The sequence below is a fragment of the Thalassophryne amazonica genome, chromosome 18, assembly GCF_902500255.1.
Source record: "Thalassophryne amazonica chromosome 18, fThaAma1.1, whole genome shotgun sequence".
Taxonomy (NCBI): Eukaryota; Metazoa; Chordata; class Actinopteri; order Batrachoidiformes; family Batrachoididae; genus Thalassophryne; species Thalassophryne amazonica.
The window spans coordinates 25,914,346-25,937,021 of NC_047120.1; the positions used below are offsets into that span (position 1 = coordinate 25,914,346).

At 39.8% G+C, this 22,676-nt stretch overlaps 1 protein-coding gene across 2 annotated transcripts in view; it reads right to left on the reverse strand.

Moving 5' to 3' along the window:
• LOC117530714 (testican-2-like) overlaps positions 1-22,676 on the reverse strand; it is a 255,415-nt gene that overhangs the window by 138,938 nt on the left and 93,801 nt on the right. Inside the window, exon 2 of one of the 2 annotated variants that reach the window (XM_034193607.1) lies at positions 14,784-14,792. The exons of the other annotated variant lie outside the window; for it this stretch is intronic. Coding sequence (XP_034049498.1) covers positions 14,784-14,792 — 9 coding nt within the window. The remainder of the gene's footprint in view (positions 1-14,783; positions 14,793-22,676) is intronic. 2 annotated transcript variants of the gene reach the window in all.

Here is a 22,676-nt window from a genome sequence, read left to right on the forward strand (position 1 = left end):
CCACTCCCACATGCACAGCCAATGCAGAGCGTTGGGCTCATTATCACTTCAAACTCCAGTCAGTTTTCAAGAAATCATGCACTGCTTGCTCCAAAATAGAAAACAATCTGCACTGTATTTTATTTCATCTTAAACTGTAGACTGGCATCAAAATAACTGAGCAGCCAAATCCACATTCAAGCAGAAACTATTTATTTCAAGATGCATTAACACAATTTTAAGAAACAATGCCATCTGTGAAATTAAAGTAAAAGATATGTGGTGCGTGCAGGTCTGATGGTGCTCAGGTATGCAAAGATGGAGCAAGACGTGTTTCAGGCTTGGCACAATGCTCCGTCCAAAATTCACTCACGTCACTCCAAGCTTGCTCTGCTGTCCTGACCTGCGTTTTTCTAAATATTACTGCCATTCTGCACAAATGACATCCAATTATTCACATTTTATGGATCATGATGTGTCCCAGTGTCACAAATTTTTTGAAATTTGTTCATAACTTTCCCAACTGCTCACAATGTTCTACAATGTTAGTTTTACCACAGATTACACCCATTCTCGCATTTTCTTGGCAGAAAAAATTCCCGATTCCCAACCTGAGGATTGGGATAATAATCTCATAGAAAGAAATCCCTGTTCAATGTTGCTCACAGCAGTGGATGGAAATGAAATTATAGACATTGTGAATAATTGTAAATAAAAACATCTACCGATTTAAATGAAATTGATATGGTGGTGGTAAAACAGGTCATTGAATGGATTGTAGAACCATTAACATACATCTGTAACTTATCATTTCAAACCGGTAAATTTCCCAATCAAATGAAAATAGCTAAGGTTGTGCCGCTGTATAAGACTGGGGATAGACACTACTTCACAAATTATAGACCTGTTTCTTTGCTTCCACAATTTTCCAAATTATTAGAAAAGTTATTCAATAATAGATTAGACAAATTCATAAATAAACATAAATTACTTACTGATAGTCAATATGGATTCAGAGCACATAGTTCAACATCACTTGCATTAATAGAATCAGTTGAGGAGATTACAAACGCCATAGACCACAAATTACATTCAGTTGGAATATTTATAGACCTTAAAAAGGCTTTTGATACAATTAATCATGATATTAATCAATAAACTTGAACAGTATGGGATTAGGGGGTTGGTGTTGCACTGGGTGAGAAGCTACTTAAGTAACAGAAAACAGTTTGTGAAGTTGGGGGAATATACATCATCATGCTTGGACAATGCTTGTGGCGTCCCACAGGGGTCAGTATTGGGTCCAAAACTGTTTCTAATTTATATAAATGATATTGTCAATGTTTCCAAAATATTAAAATTAGTATTATTTGCAGATGACACAAGCATTTTTTGTTCAGGGGGGGATTTGCAGGAGTTACTGAGGAGGATCAGTATAGAAATGGGAAAATTGAAAATATGGTTGACAGAAACAAATTATCATTAAACTTAAGTAAAACAAAATACATGTTATTTGGCTATTGTAATACAGACATACAGGTTCAGTTACAAGTCGAGGGGGTAGATATTGAAAGGGTACATGAAAATAAGTTTCTGGGGGTGATAATAGATGATAAGATAACTGGAAGACTCATATAAAACATATACAAAGTAAACTGTCAAGAAGCATTTCAGTTCTAACAAAGCGAAACATATTCTGGACCACAACTCACTCCGCATTCTTTACTGCTCACTGGTTTTACCATATTTACAGTACTGTGCAGAGGTTATGGGGTAATACTTATAAAGGTACAACACAATCACTATCAGTAATGCAGAAAGAGCTATAAGAATTATTCATAATACTGGCTATAGAGATCATACAAATCCACTATTTTTACAATCCAAATTCTTAAAATTCACAGACTTGGTTCATTTTCAAACAGTACAAATTGTGTATAAAGCAATAAACAATTTACTTCCAGCAAATATTAAAAATATGTTTTTTTAACAGATCAGGGGATTACAGTCTGAGGGGGAAATTTAATTTAAAGCATCAGTGGGCACGAACAACATTAAAGGTTTCTGTATTTCTGTCTGTGGGGTGAGGATGTGGAAACAGATTGGGAGTGGGGCTCAAGCAATGTCCAAGCATGACCCAGTTCAAACAGCGGTACAAAATATGGTTTTTTCTGGGTATAGGGAGGAGGAAGGGTTATGAGGGTAGGGTGTTTTTGTTTTTTGCTTAGGCTTGTAAATATATAGTATTTTGTATGTAAGTAGGTATGTGTAGGTGTATATTTATGTTTGTGTATATATATGTGTATATATGTATATGTGTGTATATGTGTATGTATATGTGTATGTATGTTGATGTGTGTATGTATATATGTATGTGTATGTGTATATATATGTATATATATATATATTGATATCGGTTTAGGTGTGTAGGAATCTATGTGTATATGTGGCAAAGGGTATTACTGGTTGTGGGGAAGAGGGGTAGGGATAAATAAGCTGATGCTTCACCCTACCCCTTTTCGGACATGTTGGGTACACAGTAGGAACTTTTTTGTTGTTGTCTTTACTGATCTATCTTGTAATTGTTGTTGTATCAAATGTTCGAAATAAACAGTTTCATTTTCATTTTCATTTTTTCATTTTTCTCAGGCACCCATTTTAAAAAAATTACTGATCAAATTATTTTATTTATTGATTGATTGATTGTTGTACTGGCCCTGCAACAATTTGTGTCCTGTCCAGGGTGTGCCCTCCCTCACATCCTGTGACTGCTGGCATGGGCTCCAGCCCCCCGTGACCCTTATTTGGAGTAAGCGGGTACAGACAATGGATGGATGGATGGATGGATGGATTTTGCACCAAAAACAGACACAACTGGCTTCAGCATTAGGGTTACTGTTCAGTTTAGGGTTAAAATACAATTGAACTGGTGACTGAAAATACGTATGTGGAGATTCTCCTAGTTTGAAGTTTCTCCTGTTACATATGTTTACTGCATAACAATTTGTTGTACTGCCTACTCATAGGTTACATCATGACAAGTTATTGCTCTAAAAGGTCACACAACACAGCAGTGTGCTAAAAATATAACCTTTAGTCTTACAATGGAAGTAAAGAAGAGTTCATGATGATCCTGAAGATCATTTTCATGTCTTTCCACAGACTACCTATTCATTTCTGAACATATCTAGATGAAGTGTGAATTCTTCTCTACAAGAGTCAAGACAGAAGTCAGACTACCAGAGCAAGAATTTTAGCTGAGGAAGCTTCTGTGATTTGAAGCGAAACGTCCTCACGTCAAGCAACCCAGTCCAGTCGAAGATTCAAGCTTCTCTACTATAAAGTGTGAAGTTTATATACATATATTTAATCTGTTGTCCTCATACAGTATGTACCTGAAATCATCAGGTACAGTCCTTCCACTCAGGGTCTCTGAATGGTGACTTTGGCTCTAGGAGTTCATACACGCTGGAATTTCTAAAGGACCATGTTTGTGTTATTTGGTTCTGTTTTGCTGGCACTGAAATATTTAAACGTAAATCCATAAATCCACAAAAAAGACAGATCCAAAGTCAAACCCAAATTAATAATAATAATAATAATAATAATAAAAATCTGAGATGTGGTGGAGGTAAGTGCGTGGCTGATGTGATAAATTCAGAATGAGTTAAATTAATTTCATTAGTACAAAAATATAATCATCATGTCACACTCAAAGCCTGCTGATCTGAGCAGAAAAAATATTGTTTTAATTTAATAATTGTTTCTACATTCTGGTGCCCATCAAGATGAAAATACTGTCAAAGCTGTTCAGTAATATAGTTAATGTAGAAATGTGGAAGTGTTTTGTTTCAATTGCAATCAACATCAGTATGAGCTCCTTACTCAAACATGATGAAACATATTCATAAAAATAATACAATATAGTCAAACCTTGTTTCTCATCCAGTAAGGACCATAAACATATACTTACACTGATCAGCCAGAACATTACCCCCACCAGTTGCAGCATGGACACCACTAGTCCTCTGACGGTGTGCTGTGGTATTTGGCACCAATATATTAACAGCAGATCTTTCTGATGGACTGAACCACATGAGCCAGACTTCACTCCCCATGCACATCAACTTTGCCTTGGCTGCACCCTGTTGCTACTTCACCAGTTTTCCATCTCTGAACAACTTTGGTAGGTATTGTCCACTACAGCCCAGTACCATCCCTGAAGAACTGCAGTTTTAGAGATGGTCAGGTGCAGTTTTCTTGCCATCACAATTTGGTCACTGTCAAAGTCATTCATATCTTCATGCACCCCCATCTTCCAACATATCAACTTCAAAGGCAAAATGTTAATGTGGAACCTAATACGTATATCCCATCAGCTGTCAGGTAGAAATTCTACAAATTATTCAATGTTATTCACTCCACCTGTCAGCTGTGACAATGTTATGGTTGATTGCTGCAGATCATCAAAACGCTGTGGCTAATTTACTTCCTGATCACAGCCTAGTAGGCATGAATACACAATGCATCTGGAAAATATTCACAGTACTTCACCTTTTCCACATTTTATTATGTTACAGCCTTATTCCAAAATGGGGTAAATTAATTTTTCCGCTTAAAATTCTACTCACAACACCCCATAATGACATGAGAAAAAATTATATTTGCAAATTTATGAAAAATAGAAAAACTAAGAAATTACACGTACATAAATATTCACACCCTTTGCTCAGTACTTTGCTGTTGCACCTTTGGCAGCAATTACAGCCTCGGGTCTTCTTGAATATGATGCCAGAAGCTTGGTGCACCTATCTTTTGACAGTTGTGTCCATTCCTCTTTGCAGCACCTCTCAAGCTCCATCAGGTTGGATGGGGAGCATCGGTGCACAGCCATTTTCAGATCTCTTCAGAGATGTTCAATGTGATTCAGGTCTGGCTGGGCCACTCAAGGACATTCACAGAGTTGTCCTGAAGCCACTCCTTTGATATCTTGGCTGTGTGCTTAAAGGGTCATTGTCCGGCCGAATGATGAACTGTTGCTGAGGTCAAGAGCGCTCTGGAGCAGGTTTTCATCCAGGATGTCTCTGTACATTGCTGCATTCATCTTTCCCTCAATCCTGATGAGTCTCCCAGTTCCTGCTGCTGAAAAACATCCCCACAACATGATGCTGCCACCACCATGCTTCACTGTAGGGATGGTGCCTGCTTTCCTCTAAACATGACACCTGGCATTCACGCCAAAGAGTTCAATTTTTGTCTCATCAGACCAGAGAATTTTGTTTCTCATGGTCTGAGAGTCCTTCAGGTGCCTTTCGGAAATCTCCAGGTGGGCTGCCATGTGCCCTTTCCTAAGGAGTGGCCATTCTACCATACATGCCTGATTGGTGCATTGCTGCAGAGATGGTTGTCCTTCTGGAAGGTTCTCCTCTCTCCACAGAGGAATGCTGTAACTGTCACAGAGTGACCATCGGGTTTTTGGTCACTTCCCTGACTAAGACCCTTCTTCCATGATCGCTCAGTTTAGATGGGTGGCCAGCTCTAGGAAGAGTCCTGGTGGATCCAAAGTTCTTTCATTTATTGATGATGGGGGCTATTGTGCTTCAAAGCAACAGAAATGTTTCTGTACCCTTCCCCAGATTTGTGCTTTGAGAAAATCCTGTCTGAGGTCTACAAAACATCTCAAGGATGGTCAGTGGAAACAGGTTGCACCTGAGCTCAATTTTGAGCTCCATGGCAAAGGCTATGAATTCTTATGTGCACATGATTTCTTAGTTATATAAACTAAATAAATTGAAATTCAATTGAAATTAAGTTTGAACATTTTATACCTAATGTGCGGATTTGAGTTTGTATATATATATATATATATATATATATATATATATATATATATATACAAAACCACTGGCAAAAATTATGGAATCACCGGCCTCGGAGGATGTTCATTCAGTTGTTTAATTTTGTAGAAGAAAAGCAGATTACAGACATGACACAAAACTAAAGTCATTTCAAATGGCAACTTTCTGGCTTTAAGAAACACTATAAGAAATCAGGAAAAATAATTGTGGCAGTCAGTAACGGTTACTTTTTTAGACTAAGCAGAGGGAAAAAAAAAATATGGAATCACTCAATTCTGAGGAAATAATTATGGAATCACACTGTAAATTTTCATCCCCAAAACTAACACCTGCATCAAATCAGATCTGCTTGTTAGTCTGCATCTAAAAAGGAGTGATCACACCTTGGAGAGCTGTTGCACCAAGTGGACTGACATGAATCATGACTCCAACACGAGAGATGTCAATTGAAACAAAGGAGAGGATTATCAAACTCTTAAAAGAGGGTAAATCATCACGCAATGTTGCAAAAGATGTTGGTTGTTCCCAGTCAGCTGTGTCTAAACTCTGGACCAAATACAAACAACATGGGAAGGTTGTTAAAGGCAAACATACTGGTAGACCAAGGAAGACATCAAAGCGTCAAGACAGAAAACTTAAAGCAATATGTCTCAAAAATCGAAAAATGCACAACAAAACAAATGAGGAACGAATGGGAGGAAACTGGAGTCAACGTCTGTGACCAAACTGTAAGAAACCGCCTAAAGGAAATGGGATTTACATACAGAAAAGCTAAACAAAAGCCATCATTAACACCTAAACAGAAAAAAAACAAGGTTACAATGGGCTAAGGAAAAGCAATTGTGGACTGTGGATGACTGGATGAAAGTCATATTCTGTGATGAATCTTGAATCTGCATTGGGCAAGGTGATGATGCTGGAACTTTTGTTTGGTGCCGTTCCAATGAGATTTATAAAGATGACTGCCTGAAGAGAACATGTAAATTTCCACAGTCATTGATGATATGGGGCTGCATGTCAGGTAAAGGCACTGGGAGATGGCTGTCATTACATCATCAATAAATGCACAAGTTTACGTTGATATTTTGGACACTTTTCTTATCCCATCAATTGAAAGGATGTTTGGGGATGATGAAATCATTTTTCAAGATGATAATGCATCTTGCCATAGAGCAAAAACTGTGAAAACATTCCTTGCAAAAAGACACATAGGGTCAATGTCATGGCCTGCAAATAGTCCGGATCTTAAGCCAATTAAAAATCTTTGGTGGAAGTTGAAGAAAATGGTCCATGACAAGGCTCCAACCTGCAAAGCTGATCTGGCAACAGCAATCAGAGAAAGTTGGAGCCAGATTGATGAAGAGTACTGTTTGTCACTCATTAAGTCCATGCCTCAGAGACTGCAAGCTGTTATAAAAGCCAGAGGTGGTGCAACAAAATACTAGTGATGTGTTGGAGCGTTCTTTTGTTTTTCATGATTCCACAATTTATTCCTCAGAATTGAGTGATTCCATATTTTTTCCTTCTGCTTGGTCTAATAAAGTAACTGTTACTGACTGCCACAATTTTTTTTCCTGATTTCTTATAGTGTTTTTTAAAGCCAGAAAGTTGCCATTTGAAATGACTTTAGTTTTGTGTCATGTCTGTGATCTGCTTTTTTTCTACAAAATTAAACAACTGAATGAACATCCTCCGAGGCCGGTGATTCGATAATTTTTGCCAGGGGTTGTATGTATGGACACACTTGTAAGTATGGTATCTGCAGTTGACTAATTCTCACTATGTGAGAATTCAGGGAACACAATAATGATAATGGTAATCCTAAACAGACCCTGAGGCCCATTGGGCCGGTGCTTATTCCCAGATAATTTGGATTAAAGCGTACAACTACCCCTGATTGGAATGCCAATCCATCACAGGTTACTTTTCCAGCCAAGACCAATACCCATTTACAACTGGGTGGACTGACACCATGCAGATGAAGTGTCTTCTCCAAAGACAGAGACAGGCAACCTGAAGCATACACCAGGGACCAAACCATGGTTTTTATACTGGTAGACCAACTCCTGTACCAAAGAGCCATCAGTTATACAATATAATGCTTCATACTAGATGCAAGAAGGTATGATACATTGGTGATAGCAAAGAATTTATTATGAAAATCGGAAATAACAAGCTGGTCATTCTCTATATTGAAGAGCACAACAGCTCCATTTGTACATCTAAGTGACAAATATGAACTATAAAATACCCCAACAACAGTCCAAATATCTCCCCTGGAAGATATTGGACTGGGATTATTTTCCTTCATGCACATATTTCATTGAAATCCATCAACTGGTTTTGGAGAAGTTGCACTCATAGTAGACAGGAGTACAAGGAGATGTGGCGTAAGGCAAAAAGAGAAGTGGCAAAAGCTAAGGAAAAGGCATGTTGTGAGCTGTACAAGACGTTGAATAGTAAGGAAGGAGAAAAGGACTTGTATTGGTTGGACAGACAATGGGACAGAGCTGGAAAGGATTTGCAGCAGGTTAGAGTGGTAAAAGATGCACATGGTAATATGCTGACAAGCGAGGAGTGTGCTGAGAAGGTGGAGGGAATATTTTGAGGAGATGACGAATGAAGAAAATGAGAACGAGAAAAGGCTGGATGATGTGGTGAGAGTAAATCAGGAAGTACAAGAGATTAGTAAGGATGAAGTGAGGGCAGTTATGATGAGTATGAAAAGTGGAAAGGCAGTTGGTCCAGATGACATTCCAGCGGAGGCGTGGAAATGTCTAGGAGAGATGGCAGCAGAGTTTCTAACCAGATTGTTTAATAAAATCTTGGAAAGAGAGAGTGGAGACGAAGTGTGCTGGTTCCTATTTTTAAGAACAAAGGTGATATGCAGAGCTGCAGTAACTACAGAGGCATAAAGTTCATCACCCACAGCATGAAGTTATGGAAAAGAGCAGTATAAGCTATAGGCTTAGCAAACAGGTGAAGATCTGTGAGCAGCAATATGGTTTCATGCATAGAAAGAGCACTACTGATGCAATGTTTGCTCTGAGAATACTGTTGGAGAAGTATACAGAAGGCCAGAAGGAGTTACATTCTGCGTTTGTGGACTTAGAAAAAGCTTATGACAGGGTGCCAATTGAAGAGTTGTGGTATTGTATGAGGAAGTCTGGAGTGCCAGAGAAGTATGTTAGGGTAGTACAGGACATGTACAAGGATAGTGTGACAGCAGTGAGATGGGTTAGAGTAAGAGTTAGTAGGAATGACAGGCTCATTCAAGGTGGAGGTTGGATTACACCAAGGATCAGCTCTGAGTCCTTTCTTGTTCGCAATGGTGATGGACAGGTTGATGGATGAGATCAGGCAGGAATCTCCATGGACTATGATGTTTGTAGATGAAATTGTGATCTGTAGTGAGAGTAAAGAGCATGTTGAGTCTAGCCTGGAGAGGTGGAGATATGCTCTGAAGAGAATGGGAATGAAAGTTAGTAGGAGCACGACTGAGTACATGTGTGTGTGTGAGAGGGAGCCCAGTGGAATAGTGCAGTTACAAGGAGTTTAAGTGGTGAAAGTAGATGAGTTTAAATACTTGGGGTCAACTGTCCAAAGTAATGGAGAGTGTTAGAGAGGTGAAGAAGAGAGTGCAGATAGGGTGGAGAAAGGTGGCAGGAGTGATTTGTGGCCAAAGAATATCAGCAAGAGTGAAGGGGAAAGTTTACAAGACAGTAGTGAGACCAGCTCATGTTGTACGGCTTACAGACAGTGGCACTAACAAAAAGATGGGAGGCAGAGCTGAAGATATTGAGATTCTCTTTGGGAGTGACGAGAATGGACAGGATTAGGAATGAACATGTCAGAGGGACAGCTCAGGTAGGACGATTTGGAGACAAAGTCAGAAAAGACAGACTGAGATGGTTTGGACATGTGCAGAGGAGAGAGCCGGGGTATATAGGGAGAAGGATGCTGATGATGGAGCCACCAGGCAGGAGGAGAAGAAGGAGGCCAAAGAGGAGGTTTATGGATGTGCTGAGGGAGGACAGGTGGTTGGTGTGACAGAGGAAGATACAGAGGACAAGGTGAGATGGAAACGATTGCTCTTCTGTGGCGACCCCTAACGGGAACAGCTGAAAGAAGAAGTAGGATGAAATAAATATGACTGTTTACTAAATAGCAACAACCAAAAATATGCTTTAAATCTAAATTTGAAAGACTCCACAGAAACTGTCTTTCTGCTGTCAACAGGCAGATTATTCCACAAAATGTTAGCACTCTAATATGTCTACTGACTGAGAACAGGATGGCACATAAGGCTCACCATTTATCATCACTTATTATTTTACTCCACCCCTGCACAAACAAAAATAATTTGTTTGTCCATGAGTTTTTTTAAGCACAACGCCTACTAAACCAGTTGGTGGGTTTCATATATATATATATATATATATATATATATATATATATATATATATATATATATATATATATATATATATATATATATATATATATATATATATATATATATATATATATATACACACACACACACACACACACACACACACACACACATACACACACATATATATACATGTGTCTGTGTTTTAATACATTACATACAGAATGACCAAATTCAAGTATTTTGTCACAAAAGATCTACAACCGTTTTTAGGGCTATAAATTGTACTATGACTATAATACAGTTATCATTGCTGTAACATAGATGAACCTGCTTTGCTCAGGTGCATTTTGAGAAGTACCATTGCAAATATAACTTGTGGTTGTTGCTCTTTGTGTTATAAAAGGGAGATTATTAACAGACACATGTTCTAAGATGCTGTTCTGCTGCAGAGGAAATATTTTTAAACTGGCTCCGGTTTTCAGATTGTGTCCCTAATGATGAGTATTAATACAAAAAATGCAGTGTCTCCTCTGTATGCATTCTGACCCATTTCTTTCAATGTCAGGACAAAATGGACCGATCATAAAGCAGTTACTGCTCAGCAAAAAGCCCACTGAGAACCCTCAGGAACACGCATGTTCAGTTTAGCTCTTATACAGCTCAGGGGACACAAAGGATTGAGCTCCAGTCAAACCATAGCTGGAGGCATCTTATGCTGCTTCTTCACACAGCGCAGATACCTGGGATGGTGCAACCGGCATGAACTACAAGAGGGTGGATCAAATGTTTTCCAGTACAACGGGCATATTAAGCTCAGTGTGGCCCATACCTTGTAGATTCAAGCTCACAAATCATTCAGCACTGACTTGATTGTTTTCATAATAAAGATAGTTAACTTTGGAATAAGCACTCTTCGGGGCAATCATGGAGAATGTGTTGTACCCAATCTGCTACGACAAGGTTCACAAAATGCCTGGAGTGAGAATATAAAAAGGTAGAAGGTTGCTGAAGCTCCACTGAGAATTAAGAGTTGTCCAGGTGGTTGCTAGAAGATCAGCTTGCTAGAAGATACAGTGCCTTGCGAAAGTACTGGGCCCCTTGGTATTAAACACATTTTAATTTATTTATGCCATTTCAAATACAAAAAGTAAATCAGCCTTCTCAATATAAAAAAAATCCTAAAATTATGTTCCTTAAACTCAAACTCAAAATAAATCTGTGCAATTGATATAAATTAATAAAAAAATATAAAAGCCAAGATGATGAGCTGCATAAGTAATGGAACACTTTGGTATAATACCTGTAAATAATCAGTTTTATTGCCAGTTGTCTTCAAACAAGTCAGGGGATGGATGCATGAACATTTCCAAGTCACTGAATATGTCTTGGACTTTATTTACATCAGTTATGAAGAAATACAAACAGTAGGGGACTCTAAGGTAAATCTGTGTGGAGTAGACAGGGACCAAAATATCACATCTAGGCTTGCATCTCAGATGTACCATCTGGCAAATTTTAAGGGTCACGGGGAAGCTGAAAACCTATCCTAGTGAGCACTGGGAGAGAGGAGGGGGACATCTTCATAATAATAATTATAATAATAACAATAATATTGAAGCATCATATGGTGTCCCTTCACTGGCTTCCAGTCTCTTTGAGATCAGATTTTAAAGTGTTATTACTGGCCTACAAAATTGTTCATGGACCGGCACCACCCTACCTGGCCGACCTGGTTGAGCCCTATGTACCGGCTCGGGCCTTGTGTTCACAGGGTGCAGGCCTACTGTGCGCCCCGAGGGTGAATAAAAAGTCAGCGGGTTACAGAGCCTTTTTCCCACCGCGCCCCAGCTCTGTGGAATGATCTGCCTGCGCAGATCTGACAATCAGACTCTGTGGAGATTTTTAAGGCTAGATTGAAGACACACTTTTTCCCCTTGTTTTATCATTAGCATTTTATATGATTGTGTGTCTTCTTTTATTCCTTTTACTTATTTATGTTTTTATTTTTATTGTGTTTTTAATCTTTATTTCATTTTTATTCTGCCTTTTAAATGATGTTTGTGAAGCACCTTGAGGTGACTTGTCATGATCTGGTGCTATATAAGTTAATAAATTTGACATTTGAATTTGATCATACGGGTGAATTGTCCATGATGCACACCACAAAATGGCCGATGCACATCCAAAATGTCCTTGTAATTGGTACTACAATCTAATCTTAACCTAACTGCTTTTTTTATAGCTGTCTAATTGATAAAACCAAAGTTTTTGCATCTATTTGGAACAGAATGAGAATGACATGATGGAACACTGATTTGTTGCTGCACGCCAACATACAAATACAGCATAAAATTTTTACATACCACCTTGAACACAACGTGAGCATGACACCCACTTATACCTGCCTACTTTACTTTGCAGCTAATCACATAGCCACTGATTCATGACAGGCTAAGGACCGCCCACATGGGGGCTGGCCTTGACTCAGGAATAAAAGTTAGTGCAGGAAGAAATCGTGGCTCTTTGTTCAAACAGTGCATGTGGTTTGTTCGAAGACCCCAGCGCTGCTTTAGATGACTGTTATCAGTGTAGGCACCTTTCAATACAACATCTAAACTTTGAAATCTGTTTCCTGTCCAATTCACTCACCACACTTTGAGATCACTCACCACATAAAAGAAACACCATTTACTGAAACTGCTTTTCACCAATTTAGAGTCTTTCAAGCCATCAGCCATTAGGATCACTGGATTCTACACATATATGGTTGCTTAGCTGGGCCATTTTTGTCTTTGCATGTGTGAAAAGTGTTCGTAGTGCTTTGTTTTATTTACTTTGTTCTTGTTATTATGGCCAAAGCAGATGGTCACCCCATTAAGATGGTCACAACCTCTGCTTGAGGTTTCTCCATATAATTTAAAAAAAATATCTGAGGAAATTTTTTTCTTGCTACTATTGCCAGTGTGCTTGGGGTTGAAGCTTTAAACCTTAATTGTGTTAAGTGCCTTGCAGTGATTTGGCGCTGCATAAATATTTTGAATTTAACTGAATTGATCATCACATTCATCATAGCTTTCAAACTAGCAAGTGTGGCATTGTGTTGCAGAAGCTTTTAAAAGTAATGTTGTCAATTTCTATAAGTTGCATATTGTTTAAAAAGCCAATCAACTTGATGAATTTAAATTTTGTACACTGAAAAATCAGGCAAAATCAGATCAAGTCTGGGAGAAAACATTTCACTGTATCAACCACACTACTGAACTGTCTTGGGTCCTGGATGGCAACCACCTAGGCAGAAAGCCAGTCTATCCATACCACTTGAAAGTAATCATGTATTTGCCACAGCCGGCAGAAATGTGGGTGTCCTTTGGGCTTTCTCCAGCTGCTGTGGTCGCTTTGAGGCACTGGATCATGTCCAGAGAAAAGCACCTCATCTTTGCAGTGTGTTGCATGGACGAAATGAATAAATATAATTTCTAAAACAACAGCAATTGGAGATTTCTGATGTCCACCAATGCAGATCATCACCAAAATGCCCTAATATCTATCTGTGGTGCAAATTTGGTGAAAATCCGTGTAGTTTTGACATAATCCTTCAAAGCCTATATAAAGTGAGAGAAATCTTGATCCAGAATTCTGATCTAGATCCGGATCACCTCCAAAATTTAATGGAGTCTTCCTGCTAACAGACAAACAAATTAATAAATAAACGCAGATGATTTTATTACGTCCTTGGAGGACGTAATGACCTTATTTATATGGAACTGCAACAAATTAATGGATATTTTGAAGAAAGAACAGGGGATGGACAGTTGTCTGCTTGGGCAGTTGTCATCCAAGACCCAAAGTGGTTCTGCAGTGTGATGGATGCAGTGATGAGTGGTACCTGCGCTTGGTCCCAGACCTGGACTCGAACAAGTATTCCAACTGAAGTAACACAGACACTGTACTGCATTATGACGAGTATAGATGAAATGTGTAAATATATTTCTCAGAACTGTATTTAAACTTATGAACTAAGATGCAGGCATCAACATTCTTACTTGTGTGGCTCAGTATGGACAAATCAGCCAAATTTTTCTTTGGAAAACAATACTCTGGCTGGTTTGGGCTTGGATGTACATAAAGAGCTATTAGATTACATTAGATTAGATTAGATTAGATAGAACTTTATTAATCCCTTGGGAAGACTCCCTCAGGGAAATTGAGGTTCCAGCAGCATTGTATAGCAACACACAGGGTAAGAAGCACACAGAGTATCAAAAATGAAAGTAAAAAAAGAATTTCCAAAATGTAAATACAAATATAAATACCAGAAATACCGCTCGCTACTGTCTTACTGGCTATTACTGATGCTCTCCTTCCTGTCCCCTGTCTTCCTGTTACTCTTCCTCCCCTGAGTGAGTACAAACAGCATGACAGTTTTGTTTTGTGTCTGACTAATGTAGTGAAAAAAAATCCATCAATACTGCACCACTTTTTGTATTTGGAAAAGTGCATAACAATAACAATAATAATAAAAAAAAATTACAACAAAAATCACTAACCTCTACTTCCTGAAGCAATGACATGCAGCAGCAGGAGAGAAAGAAAAAGACACTGTTAGTCAAAAACACAATTTGCAGTTTTCATTTTGCTTCCATTCGGCATGCAAACACTGAGTCAGTTTGTTACAGTTACGGCGGCGGAGAAACTGTCAGGCCTTAATGTGCGCTGATTGCAAATACACGCCTTTGTGGAGCTCCTCTCCGGGGACAACATAAGCGATTCACATAGGATTACGAGCGCCTATTAGCTGAGGATGATCGGCTGATGTTTCTGTGAGCTGGCAGGATTTGCGATCACCGAGGGCTCATTCTGCCGAACATCAGCCTCCTGCCAGCTCGGTCATTGTGGATAAGCCACTGCATCGGGAAACAAGAGGAAAACTGGTGAGAATCTTCAAAGTCAACAAGCAGATGTGATTTAGATGGATTTTTATAGTTGCGGGAGACACAAAAAGCGCATTTTCTAAGTGTAGCACTGACTGATAGCTCCTGCAAAGTATAACCTTGAGTTTACAGAGAGTGACTGCTTTCCTTTTATTCCGTTTCACCGCCTTGGCTTCACTCCAAAGGCATTACCCGTCAATGCCCACCACGGCCACTCGCTGTGTGCTTCATCATTCAGTACTCCGCTGTGTTTGAATTACAGCACCGTGTGGTTTATTTCAGTAACTCAGCCCAGTAAATAAACCTACAGAGGCCTACTGGTCTGCTTAGCAGTGCTGTGGCAGCATCTTAATATATCACCATGAACAATTTATCAGCCACACAAGGATGGCCAAAAAAAAGAAAGAAGAAAAAAAAAAAACAGCAGAAGGCTCTGAAAAGGTTGAAGCAAGCATTCGTCACGGATCTGCCAAAGCACGACTTTGGATTTTACCTCAGAGACGGTTTCTAACAAGTAAATATTTTCTCTGTTGCAGTGAAAATGTCTGGGCCGTACTTTATTTTGTCGTTATCATAGTCGGTGTCGCCGTTTGGCATCCGCGAGAAACACAAACCTCTCAGCGCAGATTGTTTAGATGAGTCGCCTGAGTAAACAACATCAAAGGGAGTGAAAACATGATGAGGCATTGCTGAAAGAATTGGTCAGTCCAAATGGACTGCATTTATATAGCGCTTTTCCATCTGCATCAGACGCTCAAAGCGCTTTACAATTATGCCTCACATTCACCCATTCACACACACCGATGTCAGGGTGCTGCCATCCAAGGTGCTGACATCACACCGGGAGCAACTTGGGGATTCCGGACCTTACCCAAGGACCCTTAGTGATTCTCCAGTCAGGCTGGGATTTGAACCGAGGATCCTCTGGTCTCAAGTCTAACGCTTAACCACGAGACCATCCAGAGGGAATCAAGAACAGACCCGCATTTCAGTGCAGTCAGGCCAGGTTTAGGAGGGTGGACTGGTGCCACGTGCCGCCAGATCCACTACACCAGGGGTGGCCAAGTTCGGTCCTCGTGAGCCACATTCCTGACACTCTTAGTCGTCTCCCTGCTCCAACACACCTGAATCCAATGAAAGACTCATTAGCAGGCTTTTAATGAGCCTTTCATTGGATTCAGGTGTGTTGGAGCAGGGAGACAACTAAGAGTGTCAGGAATGTGGCTCTCGAGGACCGAACTTGGCCACCCCTGCACTACACTATAGAACCACATATGGTTCTGAATGGCAACCACCCAACAAGAAAGCTTGTCCATCTCTAACACACAAAAGTAGCCATGTATTTGCCACATCCAGGTTAATACATAGACTCCAGACTTTTCCAGAGACTGGGGCCCTCAGCACTGAGGCACCTGTACACTGGATCATACACAGAGAAGTATGCAACACCACCAAAATATCCAAGCTGGCATTACCTCAAAATGCAAGTAATATGCCTCATCGATTGTTTGTCCTACCTGGAGAGACCAAAGACATCCGGTCAATGCATTGGGTCACTGTTCAGCATTGACATTTCAAAACTATATAGTAAGATTTGAAGCCATACAACCCTAAACACTTGGACCTTTGTTCTCCTGCCGAGAAATTTGACGACTCCATAACGTCATTCCAGGCATCTCTCAGTCTCAAAGACCGAGGCTTGAGAGACATGAATGATATATCTGACAGCTGAGTTCAGGAAGTCATCGAACGCCTGGATCTTCAGTCTTGATTTGGGACATTCAAAAACCCAGACCCTCTGACTCTTCAGTCAGCTTCTCAAGTGCTGGAACCAGGGCACTGACTTTAGAAATATCACAGCATCGTCTGCAAAGTCAAGGTCAGCGTCAGTTTCACTTCAACCCCCAACCACTAATGGCTAGTTTTTATTCTTGTGATGCTTCTAGTCAGGGTAGCCTCAAACAGCGTTCGTAGATGGTTTTTGTGGTTGTTTTCTTTTCTACTTCTATGTTGCCACTGGGGCTATTGCTCCATGGTGGTACCAGAAATAAAGGAAAGAAAAGGAAAGGAAAGAGTGGACACAGTTTTCACGCTATTAGTCGAGCAGAGCATAACAAACCCATGTTGTCGCTTTGAGGCAGACAGTTGTGGTCAGAGGTTTACATGCACTCATTATGGACATGAATGCCATGGTAATTTTGGGTTTTTAATGATGCTCTTGAACTTATTTTGCCATGGTGGAATGATTATACAGCATACATCATTAATGACTTGAAGAAACTAGACTTGGGTGCACAAGTTTGAATTTATTGTGGATTTTCTGTAATCCACATAGGGTCAAAATTATACTCAACAAAAATATAAACGCAACACTTTTGGTTTTGCTCCCATTTTGTATGAGATGAACTCAAAGATCTAAAACTTTTTCCACATACACAATATCACCATTTCCCTCAAATATTGTTCACAAACCAGTCTAAATCTGTGATAGTGAGCACTTCTCCTTTGCTGAGATAATCCATCCCACCTCACAGGTGTGCCATATCAAGATGCTGATTAGACACCATGATTAGTGCACAGGTGTGCCTTAGACTGCCCACAATAAAAGGCCACTCTGAAAGGTGCAGTTTTATTCACACAGCACAATGCCACAGATGTCGCAAGATTTGAGGGAGCGTGCAATTGGCATGCTGACAGCAGGAATGTCAACCAGAGCTGTTGCTCGTGTATTGAATGTTCATTTCTCTACCATAAGCCGTCTCCAAAGGCGTTTCAGAGAATTTGGCAGTACATCCAACCAGCCTCACAACCGCAGACCACGTGTAACCACACCAGCCCAGGACCTCCACATCCAGCATGTTCACCTCCAAGATCGTCTGAGACCGGCCACTCGGACAGCTGCTGAAACAATCGGTTTGCATAACCAAAGAATTTATGCACAAACTATCAGAAACCGTCTCAGGGAAGCTCATCTGCATGCTCGTCATCCTCATCGGGGTCTCGACCTGACTCCAGTTCATCGTCGTAACCGACTTGAGTGGGCAAATGCTCACATTCGCTGGTGTCTGGCACGTTGGAGAGGTGTTCTCTTCAACTCTATGCGAAGGAGATGTGTTGCACTGCATGAGGCAAATGGTGGACACACCAGATACTGACTGGTTCCTCCCCCCCAATAAAACAAAACTGCACCTTTCAGAGTGGCCTTTTATTGTGGACAGTCTAAGGCACACCTGTGCACTAATCATGGTGTCTAATCAGCATCTTGGTATGGCACACCTGTGAGGTGGGATGGATTATCTCAGTAAGGAGAAGTGCTCACTATCACAGATTTAGACTGGTTTGTGAACAATATTTGAGGGAAATGGTGATATTGTGTATGTGGAATAAGTTTTAGATTTTTGAGTTCATATCATACAAAATGGGAGCAAAACCAAAGTGTTGCGTTTATATTTTTGTTGAGTGTATATATACAGGCTCAAATATATACATACATTCACTTAAATGTTTTAATCAGTTGTGATGAAGGTTCTACAATGTGTTTTAATGTGACAAGGAGTATTAACTCCTTGTGAGTGATCATGATTGACTACAACTGGTAGTTTCTCTTTGCCAGCATAAAAAGGATGTGATTATCAGCACTCATTGGATTGACAAAAACAATGGGAAAGTCAAAGGAAATCAGTGAAGATCTAAGAAGGAGAACTGTAGATTGTCACATGTCAGCAAGGTCTCTTGGAGCCATTTGAAAACAACTGTAGATTCCAAGATCATCAATTCAAACACATCAGTCAGATGTGTCACCACTTTCCCAAGGTATGGAAGAAGACCCAAACGGTCACTCTCAGATGACAGGAAATTGGTTAAGTTGTTCAGGAACAGCCCAGGAACCATCAAGGCTCAGGCCTGCCATGAACTGGAAACTGCTGGAACATTAGCATCACTGTCCACAGTGAAGTGAATTTTACATCACCATGGACTGAGAAGGGGCGGACCAAGAAAGAAGCCCCTGCTCTAAAATCAACATCTTCAAGCTAGACTGAAATTTGCTGCTACCCACATGGACAAGCCAAATGTGTTCTGGAGAAAGGTTTTATGGTCACATGAGACAAAGATTGAGCTATTTGGTCACTATGACAAGAGGTATGTTTGGAGTCGTACTGGGGCATTGTACAATGTGGATGGAATAATGAAGGACTACCTCCAAATTCTTTGTCACCTCAAATCAATAACTAGACAATTGAAACTTTGCCACAATTGGGTGTTCCAACAGGACAATGATCCCAAATACATCAAAACTGGTTGTGGTTTGGATAAAGCAGGCTAACATTAAGTTTCTGGAATGGCCTCCCCAACAACCTCAACCCTATTGAAAATTTGTGGACTACGCATAAAAGCTGGGTCTATGCCAGGAAACCAACAAATTTAAAGTAACTCTACCATTTCTGCCAAGAGGTCTAGTCAAATATCAAGTCAGAAATATTCCAAAAGCTTGTTGATGGTGACCAAAAGCATCTGGTCAAGTTGCTGAGGGACATTTAACCAAATATTAGTGGGGCTGAATTTATATGTCTATATATTTGAGCCTGTAGGAATAATTTTGACCCTGTGTGTATGAGAGGGATCCAAAATAAATTCACACTCACACACTCATCTTCAACCGCTTAGTCCAGTTAAGGGTCGCGGGGGGCTGGAGCCTATCTCAGCAGTCGTAGAGCAAGAGGCAGGGTACACCCAGGAAAATTCAAACTTGTGTACCCAATTATCTTTATTATTATCATTATTATTATTTTTTGTTGTTGTTGTCATTAATGTTGCATGTTGTACAATCATTCCACCCTGGCAAAAGAGCAATTCAAAGACTCAAAGCTCAAGATTACCATGACATTCACGCCAATGAAGACGGTAAACTTCAAGCACAACTGTATCATCATTGATATAGATAGATAGATAGATAGATAGATAGATAGATAGATAGATAGATAGATAGATAGATAGATAGATAGATAGATAGATAGATAGATAGATAGATAGATAGATAGATAGATAGATAGATAGATAGATAGATAGATAGATAGATAGATAGATAGATAGATAGATAGATAGATAGATAGATAGATAGATAGATAGATAGATAGATATAGATAGATAGATAGATAGATAGATAGGCATCCAATCAACAGACACAGGTGAAAACTTGATGTCTTTGGCAAAGAAATATCTTATCTTGGAGAAAACAATTAAACAGTTAACCATATACATCATTAAAATATCAAGTTGACATATTTAATGTGTCATATCTGAATATTTGTTTCATTTCTCTGTTATGTCACTATAAAATGAATATATTTTGGTATTAAACTAGGGGAAGCCAAAATAAGTGATTTAAAGGTAACAGTTTAGGCTCGGGGAACTTATAGCAGCTATTCCTTGCTATTTTACGAATGGTGCGTTAAAGTCACAGAAAACATAAATATCACATTAACGTTCTCTTCTTGTGTTGATTTACCAACTTATATGCCAAACTTAAAAATTACAGAAAATCATTGTCCTTGTGTTATTAGTCAGCTGTGTGTACAATATTTAAGAAGAAGAAGAAGAGCCTTCATTGTCATTGTACATACATACAACGAAACTTGTCCTCTGCATTTAACCCATCTTAATTACAGTTAGACACAATCAAACCACTAGGAGCAGTGGGCAACCACAGTCCAGCACCCGGGGACCAACTCCAGATGTAGAGAAGCTGTCTTGGTCAGGGGCACAGAAAGGAGCAGACCCTAAATAAGCATGTTTTTGATTGTGGGAGGAAACCAGAGTGCCTGGAGGAAACCCATGCAGACACAAGGAGAACATGCAAACGCCACACAGAAAGAAAGAGCGGGAAGCGACCCCACAACCGTCTTGCTGTGAGGCAAGAGTGCTAACCACTAAGTCACTGTGCAAGGAATATTTCCACCAAGTTTGAAGGAAATCTGTCCAACCATTTTTTGGTTATCTTACCACACCACACACACACACACACACACACACCACACACACACAACACACACACACACACACACACACACACACACAGCCACTATGTGTGTGTGTTGAGAAACCATGTTTCTGCTTTGGTCCTGAAAAAGTTCAGACAATTTTTAAAACATTAAAAGAAACTATTTGGCTGTTTTCCCCTGAAAAATTGCCCTGAAAGAGAAATTTGATGATTCAAACACAAGGGCACATGCAAACACACACACACAACACACACACGCACATGCACACACACTCGCACGCACGCATGCGTGCACACACACACACACACACAGCCACTGTGTGTGTGTGTGTTGAGAAACCATGTTTCTGCTCTCTTCCTGAAAAAAGTTCAGACAATTTTTAAAACATTAAAAGAAACCATTTGGTTGTTTTCCCCTGAAAAATTGCACTGAAAGAGAAATTTGAGGATCCAAACACAAGGGCACACACACACACACACACACACACACACACACACACACACACACACACACACACACACACCACACACACACACACACACACACACACACACACACACACACACACACACACACAATACCTTGCCTCACCATGTCATTGGTATATAATAGCTCAAGATCACAAAATAATACCCCCACTCTGCCATACTAGTTGCTTGCATATACAACCCCTGGCAAAAATTATGGAATCACCGGCCTCGGAGGATGTTCATTCAGTTGTTTAATTTTGTAGAAAAAAAGCAGATCACAGACATGACACAAAACTAAAGTCATTTCAAATGGAAACTTTCTGGCTTTAAGAAACACTATAAGAAATCAGGAAAAAAAATTGTGCCAGTCAGTAACGGTTACATTTTTTAGACCAAGCAGAGGGAAAAAATATGGAATCACTCAATTCTGAGGAAAGAATTATGGAATCATGAAAAACAAAAGAACGCTCCAACACATCACTAGTATTTTGTTGCACCACCTCTGGCTTTATAACAGCTTGCAGTCTCTGAGGCATGGACTTAATGAGTGACAAACATCAATCTGGCTCCAACTTTCTCTGACTGATGTTGCCAGATCAGCTTTGCAGGTTGGAGCCTTGTCATGGACCATTTTTCTTCAACTTCCACCAAAGATTTTCATTGGATTAAGATCCGGACTATTTGCAGGCCATGACATTGACCCTATGTGTCTTTTTGCAAGGAATGTTTTCACAGTTTTTGCTCTATGGCAAGATGCATTATCATCTTTAAAAATGATTTCATCATCCCCAAACATCCTTTCAATTGATGGGATAAGAAAAGTGTCCAAAATATCAACGTAAACTTGTGCATTTATTGATGATGTAATGACAGCCATCTCCCCAGTGCCTTTACCTGACATGCAGCCCCATATTGTCAATGACTGCGGAAATTTACATGTTCTCTTCAGGCAGTCATCTTTATAAATCTCATTGGAATGGCACCAAACAAAAGTTCCAGCATCATCACCTTGCCCAATGCAGATTCGAGATTCATCACTG